At 38.0% G+C, this 23182-nt stretch overlaps 1 protein-coding gene and 1 pseudogene across 1 annotated transcript in view; both read right to left on the bottom strand.

Moving 5' to 3' along the window:
• Positions 1-564: 564 nt before the first annotated feature.
• The window catches only part of SPAG6 (sperm associated antigen 6), a 54825-nt gene continuing 32207 nt past the window's right edge, over positions 565-23182 (bottom strand). Inside the window, 2 exon segments of the mRNA XM_036438492.1 lie at positions 565-949; positions 5977-6047. Of these exon segments, the coding sequence (XP_036294385.1) occupies positions 565-949; positions 5977-6047 (456 nt within the window).
• Positions 9168-11301, bottom strand: LOC118731349 (annotated as a pseudogene).

The raw sequence follows: 23182 nt of genomic DNA, 5'->3' as shown, positions 1-23182 counted from the left end.
TTAAAATTGTGCTGAAATAATTCTGTAATAAGATAAGAAACAGAATAATAGCTAAAATATTGAAAAGCCAAAAAAAACCTGACTTTTAAAAATATGTATTTTTATTGATTTCAGAGAACAAGAAAGAGGGAGGGAGAGATAGAAACATCAATGATGAGAGAGAATCATTGATTGGCTGCCTCCTGCACATCCTCTACTGAGGATTGAGTCCCCAAACCCAGCATGTGCCCCTGATGAGAATCAAACCCAGAACCCTTCAGTCCACAGGCCAAGCTCTATCCATTGAGCCAAACAGGTCAGGGCAAAGCTGTCTTTATTTGCAGATCATACTTTTGCCTAAAGAGACTGATTGGAAAGCAATTATAAAACTATTTTAAAAATCAATAACTTTTTCAGTGACCCAATAATAACTGGGGAAATAATACATGTTAAAATCTATTCACATATCAATAATATTGGCAAGAACTGGAAGGAATCTATACAAAAAAAATAAAAGAAATAAAACAGAACAAAAATATTTTTTAACAGAATTCAGCTTTTTATTGAATGTGTTACAAAAAAAGTTTAGTAAAAAAGATCAAAACCCATGTCATCATCAAACTCTTCAGCAAGTGGTGGAGGGGACAGGACTTCCTGCTGAAACAGCACTAGCTTCTGGGGCAGGTCCACCAGCCTTACATTGCAGATGAGGCTCCTAATGTTGACATTGGCCAAACCTTTTGCAAACAAGCCTGGCCAGAAAGGTTCAGCATTTACACCCATCACTTTAACGAGGGCATTCATCTTATTCTCCGTCACCAGCACTTCATGGATAAGGGCCAAGTAGATACAGGCAAGCTTCGAGATGGAGGCAGTGGTATGGGCTGAGTGAGCACTGCCGCTGTGCTGGATGAAGTGGGAGCCTGACCCCAGTTTGACCTTAGCTTCCTTGAAAGGACCAAGCACCTTACTGGCAGGTGGGGAAAAGCCAAAAAGATTTTAATAAATTGAAAAATCTGTCATGCTCTGAGATACATCTTTTATTTGTGTTTTTAACCAAAATTCTAATGGGATATTTTTTTACGTTGAAAAAATTAATTTCCGTTTGGAGGAAAAAACAGGAGAGAGTAGCCAGAAAAGCTTTGTAACAGAAGAGTGATAACAGGAGATTCACTGTACCTCATATTAATATATATTATAAACCCACCATAATTACAATTATTTTGAATTTCTGAAAAAAAATATAGATTAATATTTCAGAATAGACAGCAGTGAAAGAAAATTCAACATACCAATAAATGAAGAAACATCACCAATAAAGAGGACATGGATTATTCAATAACTAGTACTAGGAAAACCAGGCAATCATTTGGGACAGAAAAAAAAACAAAAACACACAAATCAGATGTTCATGATACTGTGAAAGAACTAAAAGGAAATGTCCTCCTATCTAATAAAAGAGTAATATGCAAATTAACCATCACTCTGTAACACCCACAAGCCATGCCCATAAGACAACCAGGAGCAAGTAAGCATATTAACCCAATCAAGATGGCTGTGGCCATGGAGAGAGCAGGAGGGAGGCTTGGGTTTCCCTGGCAATGGAGGAAGCCAAGCTTCTGCAGCTCTGGCATGCCCAGGCCTCCACTTAAGACTACAAAGTTTCAATTGTAAAAGACAAATCCCAGATTTCAGGCCTCCGCTTGGGTTGCCAGGGGGCGTGGCTGGCCTGCAAACTACCACAGGCCCCTCGCCCAGGCCGCCCCATGTCCCAAGGGAACCCCCACCCTGATCCAGGACACTCTTCAGGGTAAACCAGCTGGCCCCCACCCAGGCACCAGGCCTCTATCCTATCTAATAAAAGAGAGACACACAGATTGACCATCACTCCAACACACAAGATGGTCAGCAGGAGAGGGCAGTTGGGAGGGACCAGGCCTGCAAGGGAGGGCAGTTGGGGGTGATCAAGCCTGCAGGGGAGAGCAGTTAGGGATGACCAGGCCTGCAGGGGAGGGCATTTAGGGGCAAACAGGCTGGCAGGGAAGTGGTTAGGGGTGATCAGGCTGGCAGGCAGAAGCAGTTAGGGCAATCAGAGAGGCAGGCAGGTGAGCAGTTGGGAGCCAGCAATCCTGGATTGTGAGAGGGATGTCTGACTTCCCGTTTATCTCAGTGGGATCGGGCTTACAGACATCCCTCGAGGGGTCTCAGATTGGAGAGGGTGCAGGCTGGGCTGAGGGACAACCCCCAACCTGTGCATGAATTTTGTATACCAGGCCTCTAGTAAATATTTAAGTGATTCTTGGGAAAGAAAGAAATCACACAGGTAAATCTGCATAAGCAACTGTATGCCAAAAATTATAAACAATATTGAATAAGTTGAAAAGTAGATATTTGCACAAGTATCATAAAATGTCAATATTTGCACCAAGATCCTTAAAAGTCTTGTCAAAGAAGAAATTTCAACACCTTTTAGGCAACAACAGCATTGTATTGTGGACATAAACTCAGAAGGAACTACTTTGAAGAAGAGTGTTCATTTGGAAGAACATTTTCTCCTTTTGGAATGCTAGGTTTTTGTTATCTGTATGTGGTTTTTGTTTGTGTTTTTTTTTTGTTTGTTTGTTTGTTTGTTTGTTTCCAACTCATTTCATGTGTATAAAATGATATTTGTATTACAAATTCCTTTCCTCCAATTTCTTTTTCAAAAGCATCCATAGAATATTGTGCTTTCCTGGATCCTCTGGAAGAGGTTCACTTGATTTAGCTCATTGTAAGCCCAGGGGTAGATATTCTTACTATCCTTGATTTCTACAGTATAAAGGACATATTTTTGTGACTTTAAATACAAATAGGTAGCAAACTGAAATATCAACATAATTTATCCAAAATAAAGTCATCACCAGAGGAAGCTATGACGAGCACACACAATACTATAGAGGCAACTGTTAAAAGTACAGGTGTGGCTCAATGGTTGACATAAACCTATGCAACGAGAGGTCATCAGTTTGACTTCGATCAGGACACATGCTGGGGTTTTAGGCTCGATCCCCCAGTAGGGGGCATGCAGAAATCAGCCGATTAATTCCCATCTATGTCTCTCTCTCTCTCTCTCTCTCTCTCTCTCTCTCTCTCTCTCTCTCTCTCTCTCTCTCTCTCTCTCCCCATCTCCCCCCCCCATTCCCTTCCTCTCTCTCTAAAATCAATAAAAACATTTATTTTTTAAAGTACCTGCCATTCCTCAGCCAGGACTCTTTCACCCCACTCCCATCCTTAGCTGTCACAGACCACACCTGAGGAATAGAGCCTAGCTTTCCGAAGTGCCCAAATGAGAACATGTCCCAGAGGCTGGAGAGACATGAGGCTGTGAGGAATTGGCTAACCTCAATGATACTGTGCTAGCAATGGGGACTGTTCTAAGTGTGTTCTGACCTTATAATATGCAAGAATTGTCTCATGTAACCATCATGAAACAACCATCACTCAGGATTTAGGTGCTTTTATGATCTCTGTTTTCCACATTAGGAAACCAAAAGCACAAAAGTTACAGTTTGTTGAAGTTCATACAGCTAGAAAAATGCGAGAAGCTATATTTGAGCCAGATCCTTGGAGCTGGAGCCCAACCTCCTTAGCCACATGTAAACATATACAAAAAAAGCCCTTTCATCCACAAGAGCACCTTTGAACTTTACAATTTTGTGAGGAGGTCAGGAAATATTCTCCCCAACTTATACTACGGCAGTGGGAAGCCAAAATGGGTTATTGGAATTAGTATATTTTATTTATTTATTTATTTATTTTAGTGATCTGAAAGGAGCTGACATCAGAGCATGGATGAACATATGATAAAGCATGAAGGGGGTGGGGGTGGGATACAGGGCTTAAAGGCTTGGATCAGAGAAAGAAGTGCCCTGAACTAAAGTGGATTAACCACAAGCTGCATGGGGGTGAGAGGGGAGATGAAAATTATTCCAGCTGACGAGCCATCAGGTCTATAATGAAGCTAGATGATAAGCTGTGAAAAACAACACATTCCCAGCATTCCCATCATGTTGAACTCAGCGACTACCTTCCTGAAATATTGGCTCCTCGTCCATGTCATTGTTTATCTAAGAATCCTGTTGTTAAATTTATCTCTCTATTTATTTACCTGGCCTTTGTTAGTTTATGTAACAAGGCTAGAAATGTCTAAACCACCAAAATGAAGCTCCCATTCCACAAAAGAATTTTCACCTAGTTTTTAAGTATAATCAAGATAATAAAGTTTACACAAATACTTTTAGAATTTACTTCCATAAAATTAAAACAGTACTAGTTAACTTCTGAATTTGTTGCTTGCTTTTTCATAATATTATTTTTATTCCATAATAAATAGTGAATTCAAAAGAATTCACAAGAAACATACTTGTTCTGACAAACTTATATAAAAGAATCTATGTTAAATTCAGCAGATCTCTATCCATTTAAAAGTAAGAAAATAGAGAATCCTTTTGCTATATGACTGTTGCCCACTCATCTTCTGAATTGATAGAAATCAGAATGTTCCTAAAATCAGTATGCATCATCAATCGCAAAGGAAATTCTTTTTCAAGTTTTATGTAATGGAATATCGGTATCATAAGATTTATCATAAGAACATTTATCTCTTTAGGTATAAACATTTTAATATATTTCCATCTAAATCCTCTCTCAAAAGTGGGTAAATTCCATACACTAACGCCTTTTCTAACTTTAATTTCCCTTTCCTACTCCAACATGCATTCTTTCTTTCTATAATTTGTTGCCATAAAAATCCTTCAGTGACCTATATTTGATCTCAAATAGTTAAAAAGAAAAAATTGGGGACCATTCAGATTAAAATATTTGGTTATGCCTCAGAGGGAAAAAAATAAAAGGCACTCTCAATCCATGGTTCTAACATTACTGTTCTGATTTTTTATTATTTTTATTATTGCGGATGCTGGCATGAATGAAAAATAGGATGATTCATCCAATGAGAATTTGAATGCTGGTGGGAAACTGTATAGAAAATCCAGGTGAGTTAAAGGAGAAAGAGATCAGGGCTTTGTGAAGAAAATGTAGTCAGAAAAGGAAAAGAGAGTTGGAGGAAAACAAACATAAGTGTGCATTCTAATATTTAAATCCTGCTAAAGTCCAGTGACACATGACACCAGGACAAGAGAAGAGCCAAGGGTGGGAAATGTTCTAAGCTGACTATTAAGTAGATGTAACTCACCGATGAGTCTGCCCATATGGGATTTTAATTACTGAGACATCTGTTTATCGAAGTATACTACCAAATAGCGATTAAATACAGAGATCAGATTACGTGGAGAGGAGAGTGGAGATGACATTTGTGACGCAAAAAAGAGCTATTGCCCCGGGTAAAATCAACCCTGGCTTTACATCTCACCAAACAGAGAGCAATTATTTTAGATGTGGAGCTGGTTAGCATCCTAGGCATGAATTTAATTAAATAACCCTCAAGTGGCAGAACAGAGCAAACCACTGTATTTAACTGTCAGTAAGACCTGTTACAAATAAATGGTCTAAATTCCTCTTTTCCTTCCCTCCTCCCTCATAAATTTGGTGTAGTTTTCTTAAACTCACAGCTCTTCCTTTTCCTAGGTTAGCCTTTTCTTCCTTAAATTCATCTAAATAGACAGCTTGAAGCAGAGGCAGGATTTGCTTTCCACATTCTCACAATGAAATACTTGGGAAGAGAAAAAAAGGGGGCAAGGATTACTCACTGTTTGAGTTTCTTCCTTGGGCTCAATAAAAAGGCTAATAATTCAGAGAAATATCTTAAAATCAAAGAGAAGAGCAAGTAGCCCTTTTGTTGGTAGTTAGTTGGCACCTTGGAGGATAAAGAAAAGCTGAGGGAGAGAGATTCAAAACAAGTGGTTGGAGCTAGAACTGTAGGGGAGATTTCCCAAGCAAAGAAGAGGGCAAAGAGAAAACATTCAGCTTTTGAAATGAATATTTAAAAACCAATCTTACTCAATGTGGCCGCTGGTGGCCCTCTGCTGAGCTCCAGTCAACAGCTGGCAACCTCTGGTCCATAAGGGACTCTGTAGAAAGGTGGTTGTTTTTAGAGCCTTCACCCCAGCTCTCCATTCAGCTTTCCTTCCCCACCTCACCACTTCTTCAGTGACACCACCATTCTTCCAGCAACCAACTTTGATACACTGGTTCCTCTAAAATGCTTTCCTTCTCTTGGCAAATAACAGAAACCAATAGGGTAACATTTAAGTAAAACTAAAATTGCTGGACAGATACTCGGGTAGCTTATGGAACCCAAGAAAGAGTTGGACAACCAAACCTTCCTCAGGGAGAACCGGACCATGGCAGTTCTCAGAACCTCAGAAGCTGAAATCCACTTATTTCACAATAGAGCTGCCATTAACAATTTAGCTAGCAACTTCCAGTTACTGGCTCTCTGTGTAAAACCCAAAATTACCCAGAAAATCTGATTCATTCATATTCTCTCTCTCTCTCTCTCTCTCTCTCTCTCTCTCTCTCTCTCTCTCTCTCTTCCTTGCTCCCTCCCTTTCCCTCTACCTTTCCCCTACCCTCTCTTTCTTCCTCTCTCTTATATGTATTCAGGCTCATGCTGTTTAATAAACTCTAAAAATCATCCTATAGTGTAGGTTCATTCCGTTGAAAATGGTTCTTTTTGCTACCATTTTAAAGTCCTAAGAACAGCTATTTCAGGTACTGCTAACTTAAGTGAATGTGGCTGACAGCACAGCCAGATTTCAATGCCAAGTGTGAACAAAGTGGCAGCAATCCTGATAGAATAGAGCTTGAAAAGAGCCCATTCTTGCTTGGTTGAGCTACATTTTCAAAATGTCCTGGCCAAAGTCCCCTCAAAGGGTGCCAACAAGCAGGCTGGTTTGTGGGCCTCTGCAGCCTCATTCATTCATCCAGTCACTATTTACTGATCATAGGCTGAGTGCCAGGCAACTATGCTAAGTGATGTACTGAATATAAAGATGCATGGCTCCTGCCCTCATGGTGCTTAAACCCAGACCTGTATCTCTTGTATGAGCAACAATACAAAGCTTCTAAGAATAAAATTTCACATGAATACTGTTGTTGTTTAACCCTCTCCCCCATCCTCTTGGATGAGAAGCCCAAGGATTGTCTGAGTTGTGAGGCAATCTCATTGTTAATGAGGTTAAGATTTCACTCCCTATATTTAGAGAATTAGGTGAGAACTAAGATTTGCTTTGCAATTAACCATAGCCAGGTGTCACTTATTTTTATGATGTGACTTGAAGGGTATGATGCTAGGTGGGTATGGAATTAATTTTTGAAAAATAACTAATCTTTTCTTCCCCATATGAACCAAATAGATAACTGAGTACAAGTTAAAATCTTTAAAATTCTAGCCAGTTTCCCTCTCCTCAGGTGGGAGCACACTTTGGAAGGCATTTATCTGCTAAACTGCTGGGGTACAGTCAGGCGCTTCTAATTAGCAAGAGCTGCTAACTCCAGAGAGTCCGCAGGGCTATATGTGCAAAGTGTCTGGCACTCGGTTTGGGTTTAGATCTGAGAAAACTCGATGTTATGGCTTGGTTTGATTCCAATTTGAACTAGGTGCCTAAGATTCTCACTTTTTTTAGTTCAACTTAAGGTGTTAATTTTAAGGTTTAGCAAATTATTAAGGTTCATTCTAGTTGTGGGTTGAGGATTTAACTCAGTTTATATCTGTGGTAAGGCTATAAAAGGTCTTACTAGAAAGTAGCAGCAGCTGGAGGATGGGCGCCTTGGCCCTGGCCCTGACCAGGAGCTATGCATACGTGGAGCATCAGAATATCTGTTATAGTGCAGCCCTTGTGGTGCTCAGATCCACTTGCTTCTAAGTCCTGCCATCTAGTAACCAGCAACTCCGGGACTCTGGTTGGTCTTTATTGCTGAGAAACAGTTAATGGGAAAACTACGTTTGCTGCAGCTGCAGTGGATCTCAAACTTGAAGTAATTGGTACTTTGTACCCTTCTCCACCACCAGTTGTAAATTTGCCTCAGCTTCGACTAGCAAACACTCTGTCTAGGCAGATCACACACGGTTGTAAACACCAGCACAATAGTGGCAAGATGACATGGGGATCTAGGCCATCAGCTGATACAACTTTATTGTGTCCATTGGTCCAACTCATAGCCAGTCTTCTATCTGTCAACTTCCATTTTGTGATGGATTGCCACTGAGCCCACTCAACTTGTGACTTGCTGGGTCTGACAGAACCCAGCTCATAATGGTTATCTCTGGCTGCAAAGTGACTTTATATCCCATGGTCAGATGTTCTATCTCAACCAAGGTCTATTAGTCTGTAAGAACGCCTATTCGAATGGTGTATAGATCTTTACTAGATATGGTATGGCCTTGCTTGTGGTTCTCTTAGTGCAGTGTTCGGCAAACTCATTAGTCAACAGAGCCAAATATCAACAGTACAACGATTGAAATTTCTTTTGAGAGCCAAGTTTTTTAAATTTAAACTTCTTCTAATGCCACTTCTAATGCCCAGGCTGTGCTATTTTGTGGAAGAGCCACACTCAACGGGCCAAAGAGCTGCATGTGGCTCGCGAGCCGCAGTTTGCCAACCACAGTCCTAGTGGAATACTCTACATTGGAATTTTTTTTCTTTTTAAATGTTTCAGTAAATTTAACTAGTTGATGAATATAAGTGAGCTAACAGTTTGATCTGGTCACCAGGCAAATGAGACATTGAGACCTCACAAAAGAGTGCAGTGTGGAGACTAGAACTAGTTGTATCTTCTCTTCAAACTAGTTACCTCAAGCAGCAGAGGACAATCTAAGAGCTTTCACTGCTGCTACACACACCATTAGAGGGAAGATAAAATTCCAGGGCATCTGCAGTTACATGGTACCTGGGAAGCTGCAGGCAGGATGGCAGCACATCAATTCTTAACCTGGGACAACAGTGTATACAGCATGATGCTATAGTGCTGCATAACCCAGGCAGTTGCAATCTACAGTTCACATCTTCTTTACTTAGGAGGAAAATGCACACATTTAAGAAACTGCAACCCTATGTTGATCCCCAGCCCAGATATCCCCAACCCATAGTCTCATCATAAAACTTTATGTGGTTGTTTCATTAGCTCTTCTGTCACTTAAAAATCTTGTAACCTTCTTTAATTACCTAAAGATGTGAGTTATACTTGTATATGTATAACTGGAAGGTAGTTAGCTTGCTTTGCTTTCAAGAACAACAAAGAACACACATTATAGATTTAAATGATGGTTTAACAGGCATAAATGTAGAGATGTCAACAGTATTAGTTTGTTAACATACATTTCATGGCCACTATAATGTGTTTGGCACTAATTCCAAACATATCCAGAAGTTCACTAGACTTCTCACTTTGAGGAACTCCTTGTACTGCCAACCCATGGACCAGAATGTCAGGCTCCATTGAAGCAGTTGTACCGACAGCCTCCCTAATGCCACCTTCTGGGTGGTGATTCCCTATTGTGATAATTTGGCCATCTGTGCATTTTGCATTAGACATGATGATGTCAGCATCCAGGGGCTTAATGGTAAACAGGTCAACTGATATTTTGTTTAGAAAGATCATCAACAATTGCTAAGACTTTATGCAGAGTAACTGCAGCTCCAATTACTGACCTTATTGTTGACACTCTGGCTAATGACTTGGCTGTCAAATCTCAAAACTTTCTTGTGGGGTGTAAATAACCTCAGTTTTGGGACCATTGGTGTGAATGTAGCATATCCCCATGGTATTGGCCACCAGGACCACAGCATGCTCTATCAGACTGCATCACTTGATAGAAAATGGTGCAGTTGGGAACTGCACAGAACATAACCAAATCCTCCAGGACCATCACTAATGGATAGCTTGCAGTGTTATAAGGGACCCAATCAGGTTGATGTTGGTTTGAGAGATGGTACCAAGCCAGACCTGATCAAATATTCGGGTTAAAAAGGCAGTGAAGGTGCTTCACCACGTTAACCATTTTTTTTGCTTGGCAATAAAACATTCAATGAGGTGCTCCTGGTGCTCTTTCTTAAATATCTTGGAGAAGGTGGACTTCTTGGTGTCACTGTCCAGCACAAGGAATCTATCATTTGCATGGCCCACCTTAGCCAGAGCCAAACCATATGCTTTGTGAGTAGCTACCTTGTCACCGACTTTCAAGCAGACAGAGTGGTCATCTCTATGTCTGTGATGTTGATTTTAGATGAGTCTTCAATAGGGGACTTTGGTTCAAGCTGTCTGTGGGTCTCTATCTGGCTCTCAATTAATTTGATAATTGCATCTGCTCTTTCTGTTGGCATTGGCTTTCCATGCCAATTTTCTGCATCCTCAAGGCTTGGAATGCCCTGCCCTTGAAGGTCTTGGCAATTACAGCAGGGAGCTTGCTCTTCACTTGAGTTGCTTGTAAGAACACCACAACATCAGGGCCAGCCATTACCTAAGTATTCCATCCAAAGGCTTCACAACGTTTCTGATGGATGTCCATGCAGTTCTTGACGGGAAAGATGCCACTGTGGAAGATGGCCATGAGATCATCCAGATTGTAGTGCCTTTCAGACAGAGTTTTCCCAAGACTCAACATCTCCCAAGAGACAGAACTACCCATAGCTGGCATTGTCAAAGTACCTGCCAGTATATACCATGCTGCACACAGTCCCCAGTACTGGTCCTTACCAGCCAAATTGCCACATCAACAAATGGGAGTAGCTAGCAAAGGATAAATTGATCATTTTTGGGTTCTTTCGGTCTTCCTGTTTCTATTTCATGATGTGGTAGAACAGCACAGATGTGATCTCAGCAGCACTGCTGCATGGTGTGGGTGACCAGAACTCCAGGCCACTTGATCCTGATAGAGTTGGATGTGCAGGTGATTGGCCAGGTCCCGAAACACCTGCACAGCATCTGTGTAGGGTTTGTCTTTCTTGGCCATGGCTATGCTCACCTCAGTGTGAGCCATAGCTGCTGCCCCATCAGAGTCTGAGGAGAAAATGTGCATCTTTTTGAAGCACAGGTCTCTTTAATACCATGGAATCTGATGAATGATATGGCAAGGCTGCTTGCACTAGACCTGCTGCAGAGCCAGACTTTTAAAAACTCTGTCACCTGTCAAAAAGACTGAAAGAATATCTTAAATACACTTATTAGAGGTCTTTCAGGCTCCATTCTCATCAGCACCAGCCTCCCTTCAGTCAATGGGTTCGAGATCTGAGAATTGACTCAGGTCTGGAAAGTAAGCCAGTGACTCTAACTTGTATTGGGGCAGCTGCCCTTAGCCTCCTAACCATCCATTCTTGTTTTTGTTTGTTTGTTTGTTTGTTTGTTTGTTTGTTTACTTTATAAACTAGAGGCCCAGTCCCTCAGTTTGACCTGCCCCCTCTCACATTCCAGGAGCCCTCTGGAACAGGAGGCAACCTGGCAATCAGGAGAAGGCGACACCCCCATCACACCTCTACTGCTGCCACTGCCAGCAGCGCAAGTCTCTGCCAGCCCTGGTTACCTGAGCCTCAGGCTGGCCCTGGGCATCTGAGGAGTTGAGGGGTTGGGGACTCTGGAGGCAGGCACATGGAACTGAGGGGAATGGGCACCGCCATCTTGTGGTTGTGGGCAGCAGCATCTTTGAGGGCAGGGCAGTCAATTAGCATATTCCCTCCTTATTGGCTATGGGTGCCACCATCTTTGGAATGGTGTCTGGGTCAACTAGCATATTCCCTCTTTATTAGATAGGATTGATACCTTTATTGATTGTCTGTCTATTTTGCCTCTAGAAACATGGAGTTCTTAATCTTTGTGTGGATTGGGTCCCTGGAAACCATATCAATTTTGCAATTCATTGCAATAATGTACACACTTTGTTTCTGACAGTTATGTTCTTTTTTTAAAAAATATATATATTTTATTGATTTTTTACAGAGAGGAAGGGAGAGAGATAGAGAGCTAGAAATGTTGATGAGAGAGAAACACTGACCAGCTACCTCTTGCACACCCCCCAAAGGGGATGTGCCCGCAACCAATGTACATGCCCTTGACCGGAATTGAACCTGGGACCTTTCAGTCCGCAGACCGACACTCTACCACTGAGCCAAACCAGCTTCGGCGGCTTCTGACAGTTATGTTCTGCCACCGGTGTCTATGTGTCTGGATCTTGCCATCCCTATTAAGGAAGCCAGTTCTGTAACAGTGTCTCCTCCAGTCAACCCTGGCATACAGAAGACCATACCACTGAAATTCTCAGTGATCCTTACCCTCTTGACAATACATTCCTTATCACTTTGGTAAATGGTGGGTTCTCTGGACAAAGTGAGCTGGTGGGTTTTCCATCCCTATAATACGGAAGTGCATACCCACCCCTCTGAGCTATTTTATATATTTTTCCAGTCAGCCATGGCAGTTGTGGCATTTCCACTTCACTCAATGTAGGCTGTTGATTTCTTCAAGCTTCCAAGAGTCATCTTTATACCTGAAGTCTTTCCTAGGGTGATAAAATGTTGTTGTCTTTTCTTGTTTGTTTTATTATGTTATTCCTCACCTGAGGATATTTTTCCATTGATTTTTTTTTTTTTTTTTTTTTTTTTTTTTTTTTTTTAGAGCAAGTGGAAAGGAGGGAGAGAGACAGAAAGAGACAGAAACATTGATGTGAGAGAGACACACTGATTGGTGGCCTCCCACATGCACCTCCAACAGGGTCAGGGATCATGCCCTTGACCGGAATCAAACCCAGGACCCTTCAATCTGTTGGCCAGCTCTCTATCCACGGAGCCAAACCCACCAGGGCTTAGGGTGATAAATTTTTATCCTGGAAGAGTGTTACCATTATCAATAACACTCTCCTCAATCCAAATTTAGCCAATCTACTTTGTGATGGTACTGCTATGTTCAAGCTGAATTTTTCCCATTTGTGTGAAAAAAAAATTATAATAAAATGCCAATTCTTTTTTGTAGAGATTAACTTTGACTCCTTGATTTTTTAAAATTATTTCATGTAATAATAGCATTATCTGGAATTCTCTTTCAAACCCCATAGTGTAATATTGGGAAGAAGAGTAGCAAATACTATCTATTGAGCACTTACGTGCACAGGTAGGTTGTGATTTCACAAGGGCGCCAGCACATCTAAAGGGGTGTGGTTCACATTGTAGACATCATTATTTGCATAATTATTAAGAAAATTTTCCAGCAGATGGCAGTAAAGTGTCTTGCTCAAACAAAAATAGAATATTAGAACTTCTACCAAATGGAAATAGAGTGTCTTGAGACTGTATACCTTTGTCTATGTATAAAGATCTCATATAGACTAGTGGTGGCACTGCTAAATACGTGTCAGGCCTGTGCTCACTCACCCTTACTTAATTAATCCTCAGGATTCAATGAAATGGATGCTATTACCGTGTTTCCCCGAAAATAAGGCATCCTCCAAAAATAAGACCTAGAGCATGGAAAGATAAGACATCCCCTGAAAATAAGACCTAGCGCAACTTTGGGAGAAAAAATTAATATAAGACACTGTTTTATTTTTGGGGAAACAGGGTAGTAATTTGCCAAAAGCCACTGAGTCAGGTTGTAGTAGTTTTGAGATTCCAATGTCTCTAACTCTAGAATCTGTCCTCTTTTGCACTAGGCGATGATATTTCAGAAAACTAGAGCCTGGGATTTAAGGAGACTTGAGCATAGAGAACCTTGCTGCCTGTTCTACTGTGTGTAGTGCTAGATGCCATTAAGGACTAAAGAGCAGGACACATACCGTATTTTCCGGCGTATAAGACGACTTTTGAACCGTAAAAAAGCCTGTTCAGATTGGCCAGAGTCAAAGAGGTGGTCTATTAAAAAAAAGAACTGGTGTTGCCTCGGAAATGGGGGGTAGTCTTATACAGTGAATATAGGCCTAAACCTATGTTTTAACTGTAAAATTAGGGGGTCGTCTTATACGCCGGAAAATACGGCATTACTCATCCCAGAAAAAGGTCATACTTGAATTAGCAAAGAAAAAATGGGAGAATGATAACATTCTCTTTGGCATTACAATTACATTTGTATGATTTAAACTATACATCCTACAGAAATTTAAAAAACAAAGAACCCAATATAGATTACAATAGTTCTCAAAGAATTGAAAATTTTATATCAAAAATACATTAATACAATTAGTAATGCATAATGTTTATTCAAATGTTTAATAGGACTGCATTAACACAAATTCTATATGCATGTGTAAAGCTTTTGAAAATATATATATCAAATCATTTTGCAAAATGATAGATTATTTGTATAATATTCTTAATCTAATGCTATAAAACTGATGTCATAAATAGCACTCAGTTTAAAATCTCTATAGCAAATACTAGTCAATCATTAATGAAAGCAAGCCATTTATACATATTTTATATATATCCCTAATTTATCATTGAGAATTTAAGCCCACTTTTTAAAAAAAAAAGTGAAAACTCCATCTTCTGTGAAACAAACTGCTATAACTTTTCCCTTTTATTTTAAAATAACAGGTATAGCATGAATAGACTTTTCTAAATTTTTTCTATGTGAGCAATGGCTCAAAGAAGAACTTGAGATTATATTAACTTGTTAATAACAGTTATTTTCTAGGTTGTAAGATATGAAGTGCTGTTTTTGATTGTTTTATTTATCCTTTCATATATCCTAAATTTTTAAAAAATATACTTATTTTTATAAACAATAAAACTCATCATTCTTTAAAGCAATTATCAGTGAATATGTGTCTAACTTTATTGCCTACCAAGACCTCTTAAAAACCAAAGTATATTACTAGAAAAATAATTTCATAGGCAAATCAAATTTTGAAAGTCTAGAGTCCCTTAAACAACTGGTAAATGCAATAGTTATAGTTAAGGCTGTCATTTGATCGTTTAATTTCTGAAACAGAATAGCTACAACTCAATATTTTCTAAATAGTGAAATTTGTGGCCAAATAAGCCAGAGTATACACAAGCCACAACGTTCGCTAGCACCTAGCTTAAGGGCTGGCAATTTGAAAATACAACACATAAATCCTTCATTCTTTCAAGGTTAGTTTCTAAACTTGGCATCTTGGTTAGAGATAGCTTCACCCAGGAATTTAAGGTCAGGATTTATGAACTTAAAAAAGGGTTGATGATTTGAAAACACAACAGATAAATCCTTCATTCTTTCAAGGTTCGTTTCTAAACTTGATATCTTGGATGGGAGATGGCCTCACCCAGGAATTTAAGGTCAGGGTTTATGTTAAGTAGAACCTCAAGTCAAGTTTAGAAACAAGCAAATATTTAGTCCTTTCTTTAAGGGAAACTGTGAGAGGGAAAGTTTAGCAAAACAGGTCAACCTCCTATAAATATAAGGTTGTCATTTGTTTTTTTGTACTAAATGAAATATGCCTGATTTGTGCTCAGAATCTTATGCATATTTTAATCTCTGTGTCCAGACAAATGTGTTTATATTAGAAAACTCCATGAGGGCAGGAAATGTAGCTTTTCTTTATCGTAAATCACCTGGTATAAACTCCATTTATCTAAGTATGGGACCTTTTCTGCCCAAATGCCTGATCTTTGGTCCAAATGTGCAATCTATCATTGACTGTCATTGCCTATATTGGCTTAAACAGAATGGGACAGTTTATAAAATTGTTATATGCACCATTGCAGATTATTTTCACTTGCATCTTATTAGTAAGCTGAGCAAGTATTATCGCCCTTAACAAATATGACTACTTAACAAATATGACTAGAACCCAGGTTTTCAACATTTCTTTCAGCCACCATTGATAGGCATTTATTTCCACAACAGGGAAACTGAATGAATAATGGTCAACCACTGAAAAGTTTCAACCAATTCCATTCCTGAAGTTCTAAATAAAATTGTTTTAGGATCTCAGCTAAATGAGATCCTAATAATAGCTGAATTTTAAATAAACTGCAGGGGGAGGAAGAACAGTAGGGATAAGGATTGGTCTGCCCAGAGAATTGGAATTGTCAAAATTCAAATTGAGTTAAAATATCAAAGAATGTCATCAATGAGAGACATTATTTTTGCTCTAGCACAAATAAAAAAGAAAACATCTCATAATAGAGTTTTATGTGTTTTAAGTGTTTTTTTGTTAGGAAGCATTTTCATAGTATAAATTTTCCAAATTGCATATGATGGAATTGTAGCACCATCCACACACTATTAAATAATTATTACTTTCTTAGCTTAATTCTCTTTGATAATTATGAAATGATGTGTGAAGTGAAAACCTTCACTTCTGTTAAGAAATACATAATAGCAAGTTCACTAATAACATAACATCAGAGGAGGTTTTATAATATATAGACCAGTTTATTCATTACCAATGTGATCATCTAAGAAAAAAATTTCTTAATTAAAAACGATGGGAACTACCTTTATTTTCTCAGATTCTTTTTGTTGTTGTTGTTAATCCTCACCTGACGATATTTTTTCCATTGATTTTTAGGGAGAGTGGAAGAGAGAAGAAAAGACAGAGAGAAACATCGATGTGAAAGAAACACACCACTTGGTTGCCTCCTGCACATGCCTCGACCAGAGCCCAGGTTGGGGAAAGTGCCTGCAACCAAGGCACATGCCCTTGACCAGAATCAAACCCAGGACTCTTTGGTCTGCAGGGCAACACTCTACCCACTGAACCAAATCGACTAGGGCTATTTTCTCAGATTCTTAAAAAGTTCATAAGACAAGCAGGCTAATAGGAAATAAGAATAAAAGCTACAAAATTGGGAATAAAAATTATATTTTTCCTATGCAATAAGTCAAAGAAAATCATTGCAAGGAAACAAAATAGGTGTAAAGAGGTATTAAAAAATCAAACTTCAAGCAATCCTTGGCTGACATAAGAAAAAAGAAATGAGCAATATTGAATATAATGATGTTTAAAAACATGCAAAAAGCTATGCACTGTGAGAAAATGATGACACAGATGAAGCTAGAAAATACCAAAAAGAAGTGGGTAGGTTTCTTTTGAGAAGGAATGAAAAGAGTCTGAGAAGGAAACCTGAAAGCCAGCCAGATTGGAAATACTGTGGCCTGGGTACTCCCAGGTTATCATCCACTCCTTCCAGTTTTCCAGGGGCAATCACTGTTTGGACTATCCCGTTAGATCAAAAGGAACACGCATGCCAACTAACCAAAATTCCTAAATCTAATCACATATTCTCCCAGGTGAGAAGCACACTCGACAGGAAAAATGAAAGGGACAATTCTAATGCTGTTTTCACTGAAATTTTTATTGAAAGCCCCTGTCACCCCATTTTAGCTCCCTAAGTAAATGAAGATGCATGTAAAATCTGAGCCTGATGGTGTTCTTTCCAAATTCTGTCTTAAATCTCTGAAAACATGACTTTTGAAACTTGGGAAAGTGAAGCTAGGACAAAGGAATACTGATTACCCATTTTGCATGCCTGCTTCCTTGTTTATTCATGAGCAGAGCTACACTAAGAAAGCTTTCCATGAAAATGGAAAGCATGTCTGCAGTAGCATAATGCTTAATGTTAACCTTTTATTCTCTCAGCCAGGAAAGATAAGAAACAGTTTAGGTAGCATAAGAAAAGAGCTTAGAAAACTTGGGATGAAAAGGAATTTCCTAAGTTCTTAAGGTTATCTGTGACAGGTTATTCACAGAGTCTATGTGTTCAGTTAATGCATTTACTTCACCAACATTAGAATCTCTGTACTTCTGACATCCGTTTCCTCTTTCAACTAGTTCCCTTCTATAACCTAATGTGGAATTTGCAAGGCCAGTTTTCCTTGCCTATCCCTATGAAGAATTGACCAAAATAACTACGAGCTTATGTACCTAGTTGGAGGGGTGTGTGTGTGTGTGTGTGTATGTGTGTGTGTGATTTTTAATAGAACAATAACAAATGCCTTAAAATCCTTTAATGTTTTTTTAAATCTACCTTTAGAGTAAATGCTATACAAATTACTATAAACAGCTTCTCATATATTTAAGCCACTAATTTTTCAAGTATTATATAAAGTTAGAAAATATTATCTAAACATATTTCACATTGAATAATTTTAAAATGTACTTACTTTAAATATTTAGAAAGAGCTTTATTTATCAATTGCTATTCATAACTACATAATTCTACGTGAGATGTCTGAGATTTTGCTGCCTATGGTTTCTTCTAGGATTTTTATGGTTTCACGACTTACATTTAAGTCTTTTATCCATTTTGAGTTTATTCTTGTGTATGGTATAAGTTGATGATCTAGTGTCATTTTTTTTTTTTTTTGCATGTACCTGTCTAATTTTCCCAACACCATTTATTGGGAGACTATCTTTACTCCATTGTATACTCTTGCTTCCTTTGTCAAATACTAACTGAGCATAATGTCTTGTGTCAATTTTGGGGGTTTCTGTTCTGTTCCATTGATCTATATGCCTGTTTTTGTGTCAGTACAGGCTGCTGATAATAGTGGCTTTGTAATGTAATTTGATATCTGGTATTGTGATTCCTCTTACCTTGTTCTTCTTTCTCAAGATTGCTGCTGCTATTCAGGTCTTTTTGGTTCCATATAAATTTTTGAAGTATTTGTGAAATTGGTATTTTAATAGGGATTGCATTGAATCTTTAGATTGCTTTGGGTAGTATGAACATTTTAATTATGTTAACTGTACCAGTCCATTAACACAATATATTCTTCCACTTGTTTATATCTCCTATCTCTTTTTACATCTTGAGGTTTTCTGAGTATAGGTCTTTTACTTCCTTGGTTAAGTTTATTCCTAAGTACCTTAATTTTTGTTGCAATAGTAAATGGGATTGTTTGTTTAGTTTCTCTGTCTTAGAGTTCATTATTGGTGTATAAAGAGAAACAAAAGAAAAATTTAAAAAGTGGGACTACAGTACATAAAAATAAAAAGCTTCTACACAGCAAAAGAAACCATAAAAAAAAAATGGAGCCCACTGTATAGGAGAAAATGTTTGTCAATAGTACATCTGATAACCGGTTACTTTCCAACATATGTAAGGAACTCATACAACTTAACAAAAGAAGACAAACAATCCAATTTAAAAAATGGGCAGAAGACCTAACTAGATACCTCTGAAAAGTAGACATACATATTAAAAAATGCTCAGTTACTAACTATCTGAGAGATGCAGTTGAAACGAGAATGAGGTATCACTTCACACCTGTCAGAATGGCTCTGATCAACAAATCAACAGATGACAAGTGCTGGCGAGGATGTGGAGAGAAAGGAACCCTAGTACACTGCTGGTGAGAATGCAGACTAGTACAATAACTATGGAAAACAGAATAGAGCTTCCTCAAAAAATTAAAAATGGAACTTCTATTTGACCCAGTGATTCCACTTCTAGGAATACGTCCTAAGAAACCCAAACAAAACTCAGAAAGAATAAATGCACCCCTATGTTCATAGCAGTGCAATTTATAATAGCTAAGATTTGGAAAGAGCCCAAGTGCCCATCAGTAAATGAATGGATAAAAAGAGTTGTGGTACATTTACATCATGGAATACTCTGCATCTGTAAAAAAAGAAAAAAAGAAAAAGAAAAAGAATTTCTTACCCTTTGAGACAGCATGGAGGGACCTGGAGATGATTATGCTAAATGAAATAAGCCAGTCAGAGAAAGACAACTATCACATAATCTCATACGTGGAATCAAAAATAAACTGATGAATAAAATAGACCCAGAGACATAGAAACATGAAACAGACTGAGCAATCTCAGAGGCAAGTCAGGGTTTGGGAGGTGGATGGGAAAGATTAACCAAAGAACTTATATGCATGGACACAGACAATATTGTGATGAAGGAGAGTTGAAAACCAAGATGGTGGCATAGGTAAACACCTGAACTTGCTGCCTTGCACAACCACTTTAAAACTACAACTCAAAGACAAAATAGGTATTGTCCAGAACCATGGGAAGGCTGGCTGAGTGGAAATTCTACAACTAGAAGTAAAGAGAAAAGCACACTGAGACTCGGAGGAGGAACAGAGATGCAGAAGTGAAGTGCAGAGGTAAGGAGGAGAGCATGTGCAGAAAGGGCTGGCAACTGAGTTCACTGTTGTCTTTTTCAATCGGGAGGGAGGGAGATACAAGCTCCTGACTGCTCTGAACTCCAGTTCTGGGCAGAACTCTGAGGACCCAGGCTCATACGGGGAGAAACTGGATTGTCTGACATCAGGCAGAACTCGAGGCGGCTTTCTCTCAGAGGTGCTTGCAGTGATCATTGTTCCTGCATGGTGCCACAGGATTCTTCCAGGCAGGGCTTATGGTCAGCTATTGCTGTTTGCTCCACCCTGGTGATTCCAAATCTTTAAATGGGCACATGGTCTAATTAGATCTTTCTCCAAAGAAGATTTATGAATGGACAATTAGCAAATGAAAATATTTTCAACATCTTTAACCATTGAGTAAATACAAATCAAAACCACAATGAGATACCAATTCAGATCCACCAGAAATCCTATAAATAAAAACACAAAGATGATAAGTGTTGGCAAGGATGTAGAAAATTGGAATCTAAACACATTGATGATGGGAATACAAAATGCTGCCCACATTGGAAAACAATTTGGCGGTTCCTCAAAATGTTAACCATATGAGCTAGCAATTACACTACTAAGAATCTACCCAAGAGAAATAAAAATGTTCTACATAAAAACTTGTACAATAATGTTTATAGCTGCATTATTCATAATAGTCAAAGTACAAATAATCCAAATGTTCATCAATTGGTAAATGGCTAAACAAAATATATATCAATATGATAAAATATTATTTTTCAATAAAAAGGAACAAAATATCAATATATGATATACAAGAATATGCCTTGAAATTTATGCTAAGTAAAAGAAGCAGGGCACAATATGCCACATGTATGATTCTATTTAAATTAAATGTTTGGAAGAGACAAATACAGAAAGACAGAAAGTAAATTAATAGTTACCTCAGGCTAAATAGGAAAGATAAAGAGCTATGGGAGGTGATTAAAAATTTTCTAAAATTAGATTATTAGATTGCAGTATGGTTGCAAAATTCTGAATATCTAAAAGCCAATGAATTGTACACTTTAAATAACTATATATATATATATATATATATATATATATAGTTATTTAAACTATATATATAACTATATATATAGTTATATATATATATATATATATATATATATATATATATATATATATATATATATTTCAATCAAACTGCTAAAAATTAAAGGGCCAACCATCATGATAAGAACACAATAAAGCAAATAATTATCTTAGAGATAGTTTTATAACTAAGGTGATAGAATGAACTTATTCAAATGCCAAAATTAACATGGAACATTTTAATAGGATGCTTCTAAATCAAAACAAATGAAAATGAAATTACCTGAATATTTTTAAAAATATATAGGAAATCTTATTAAATAAAAGATGTATTTTTTTCAATTTTTAATCAGGTATTTGATATAATATAGGCACAGGCAGATAGTAAGGTTATGTAAAAATATACAAGAAATTTCAAAGGACTACTCATTGGTTCTCTTAGATCAGACCCAATTAGAGAGTGCTTAAGAAGTTTACATGCCTTTGGCACAAAACAAACTTCAAGATGGCCTTATAATTTGAAAGTTGTAAATGAGAAATACTATTAGACAGTTCCTGAAGCTCTTGGTTGCATTTTCCCCTCCTGAGATAGTGTGAAATCAACAAGCTTGGACTCTCATCCAACAACTGATAGAATCTAAGAGACCTGGAGGAAGAAAAAAAAAAAAAAGGTCGATTAAGTCCCTACATTAAGAAAATATTTGAATGGATTTAAAGCCTTAGAAAATTGTTAATAGGACAATGATTAATATAATTTAATTTAACACCCAGTGTATTTCTTTAAAGTAATTATGGTATCAAATGTAGACAGAAGAAACCTTAATTTCTATTAGTTAATCTAAATGTTTTCCTAAAACCACCTTTGTTAAAATAAAACCCAATAAAATTATCTTACTTTTACTCCAGTGATATTTATACATCATAATACCAAAATCATTAAAAACCAAGTTATATAAACTTGTAGTACCATATATAAGAAGTATACAATGCAGGATAAGGACACATATGTAATACCTTAATACAGAAAGAAAAAAAAAAAGAAGTATACAAGGTGGGCAAAAGTTGGTTTTCAGTAGTGGATATGTGAAACAGAGTTTATTCTTGTATTATTCTTTGTTAATTATTTATTATTTATTTATTTGTATTACAACTATAATACAAATTTTGTCCACCCCTGTACAGGGCTACCTAAGAGACCATTTGCAAGGGTTTCTCAGCTATAATTACTATTGATTCTACTATTAATTATTCATGCTCTAATTCAAGTATTCCTTTATTTCCAAAACTTACAGGAAAATAAATGTTGCTAAGTTCAGGAATGTAAAGTGATAGAAACTTTTTTAGGATAGTCATAATGGATCTGCTGACAATATAGAACAGGGGTGTCGAACTCAATCAGAGAAGGGGCCAAAATCTAAAATCCAGCCTAAATCGCGGGCCGAATGGTTTACTGAACAGTCATAAACTGACAATGTTAACCAGAAATGTGAATTTAAAATGAGTGGAACAATCTTTTCCTTAACAGTGCTGTTAACCAACTCACATGCTATCAAGCAAAACAGTAATATTGGTATCAAGCAAAACAGTAATATTGGAATGTACCTAAAATGCTCATTGTTTTGTTTTCTGGCTAGATGTCTGACACCGTTTTCCCCGGATCAATGAATCAATGTTCGGTTTTATTTCTTGGGCTGTAGCAACCCGCAAAACAGCATGGAGGTTGTCATCGGTAATGCGTGATCTGTGCTTGTTTTTGTTCAGATTCATTATTGAAAACAACTGTTCACAAAGATAGGTGCTCCCGAACATAGAATACGGGCAGCATGAAGTCGGAGCTCTGGCATTGAGTCAGGGAGCAGTAGAGGGTAGAAGTCCTAAATTTCAACATCCTGAAACCTTGATTTCAGGCCACTGTCAGACTGAAGCTCGATTATCTCCATCTGAAGGTGATGGGGCACATTGTTGACATCAACTGTAAAAGGATTGGCAAAGATGTCAAAGCCTGAGTGCTGTGTTCTAACGTCAGAGAAGCGCCGCTCAAATTCACTTAGTAAACGGCTAACTTTGGTAGCCAGCCGACTGCAAGGAAAAG

This window comes from Pipistrellus kuhlii, unplaced genomic scaffold (genome assembly GCF_014108245.1).
Source record: "Pipistrellus kuhlii isolate mPipKuh1 unplaced genomic scaffold, mPipKuh1.p scaffold_m20_p_1, whole genome shotgun sequence".
NCBI classification, from domain to species: Eukaryota; Metazoa; Chordata; class Mammalia; order Chiroptera; family Vespertilionidae; genus Pipistrellus; species Pipistrellus kuhlii.
This window is presented reverse-complemented; position numbering and strand designations above follow the sequence as displayed.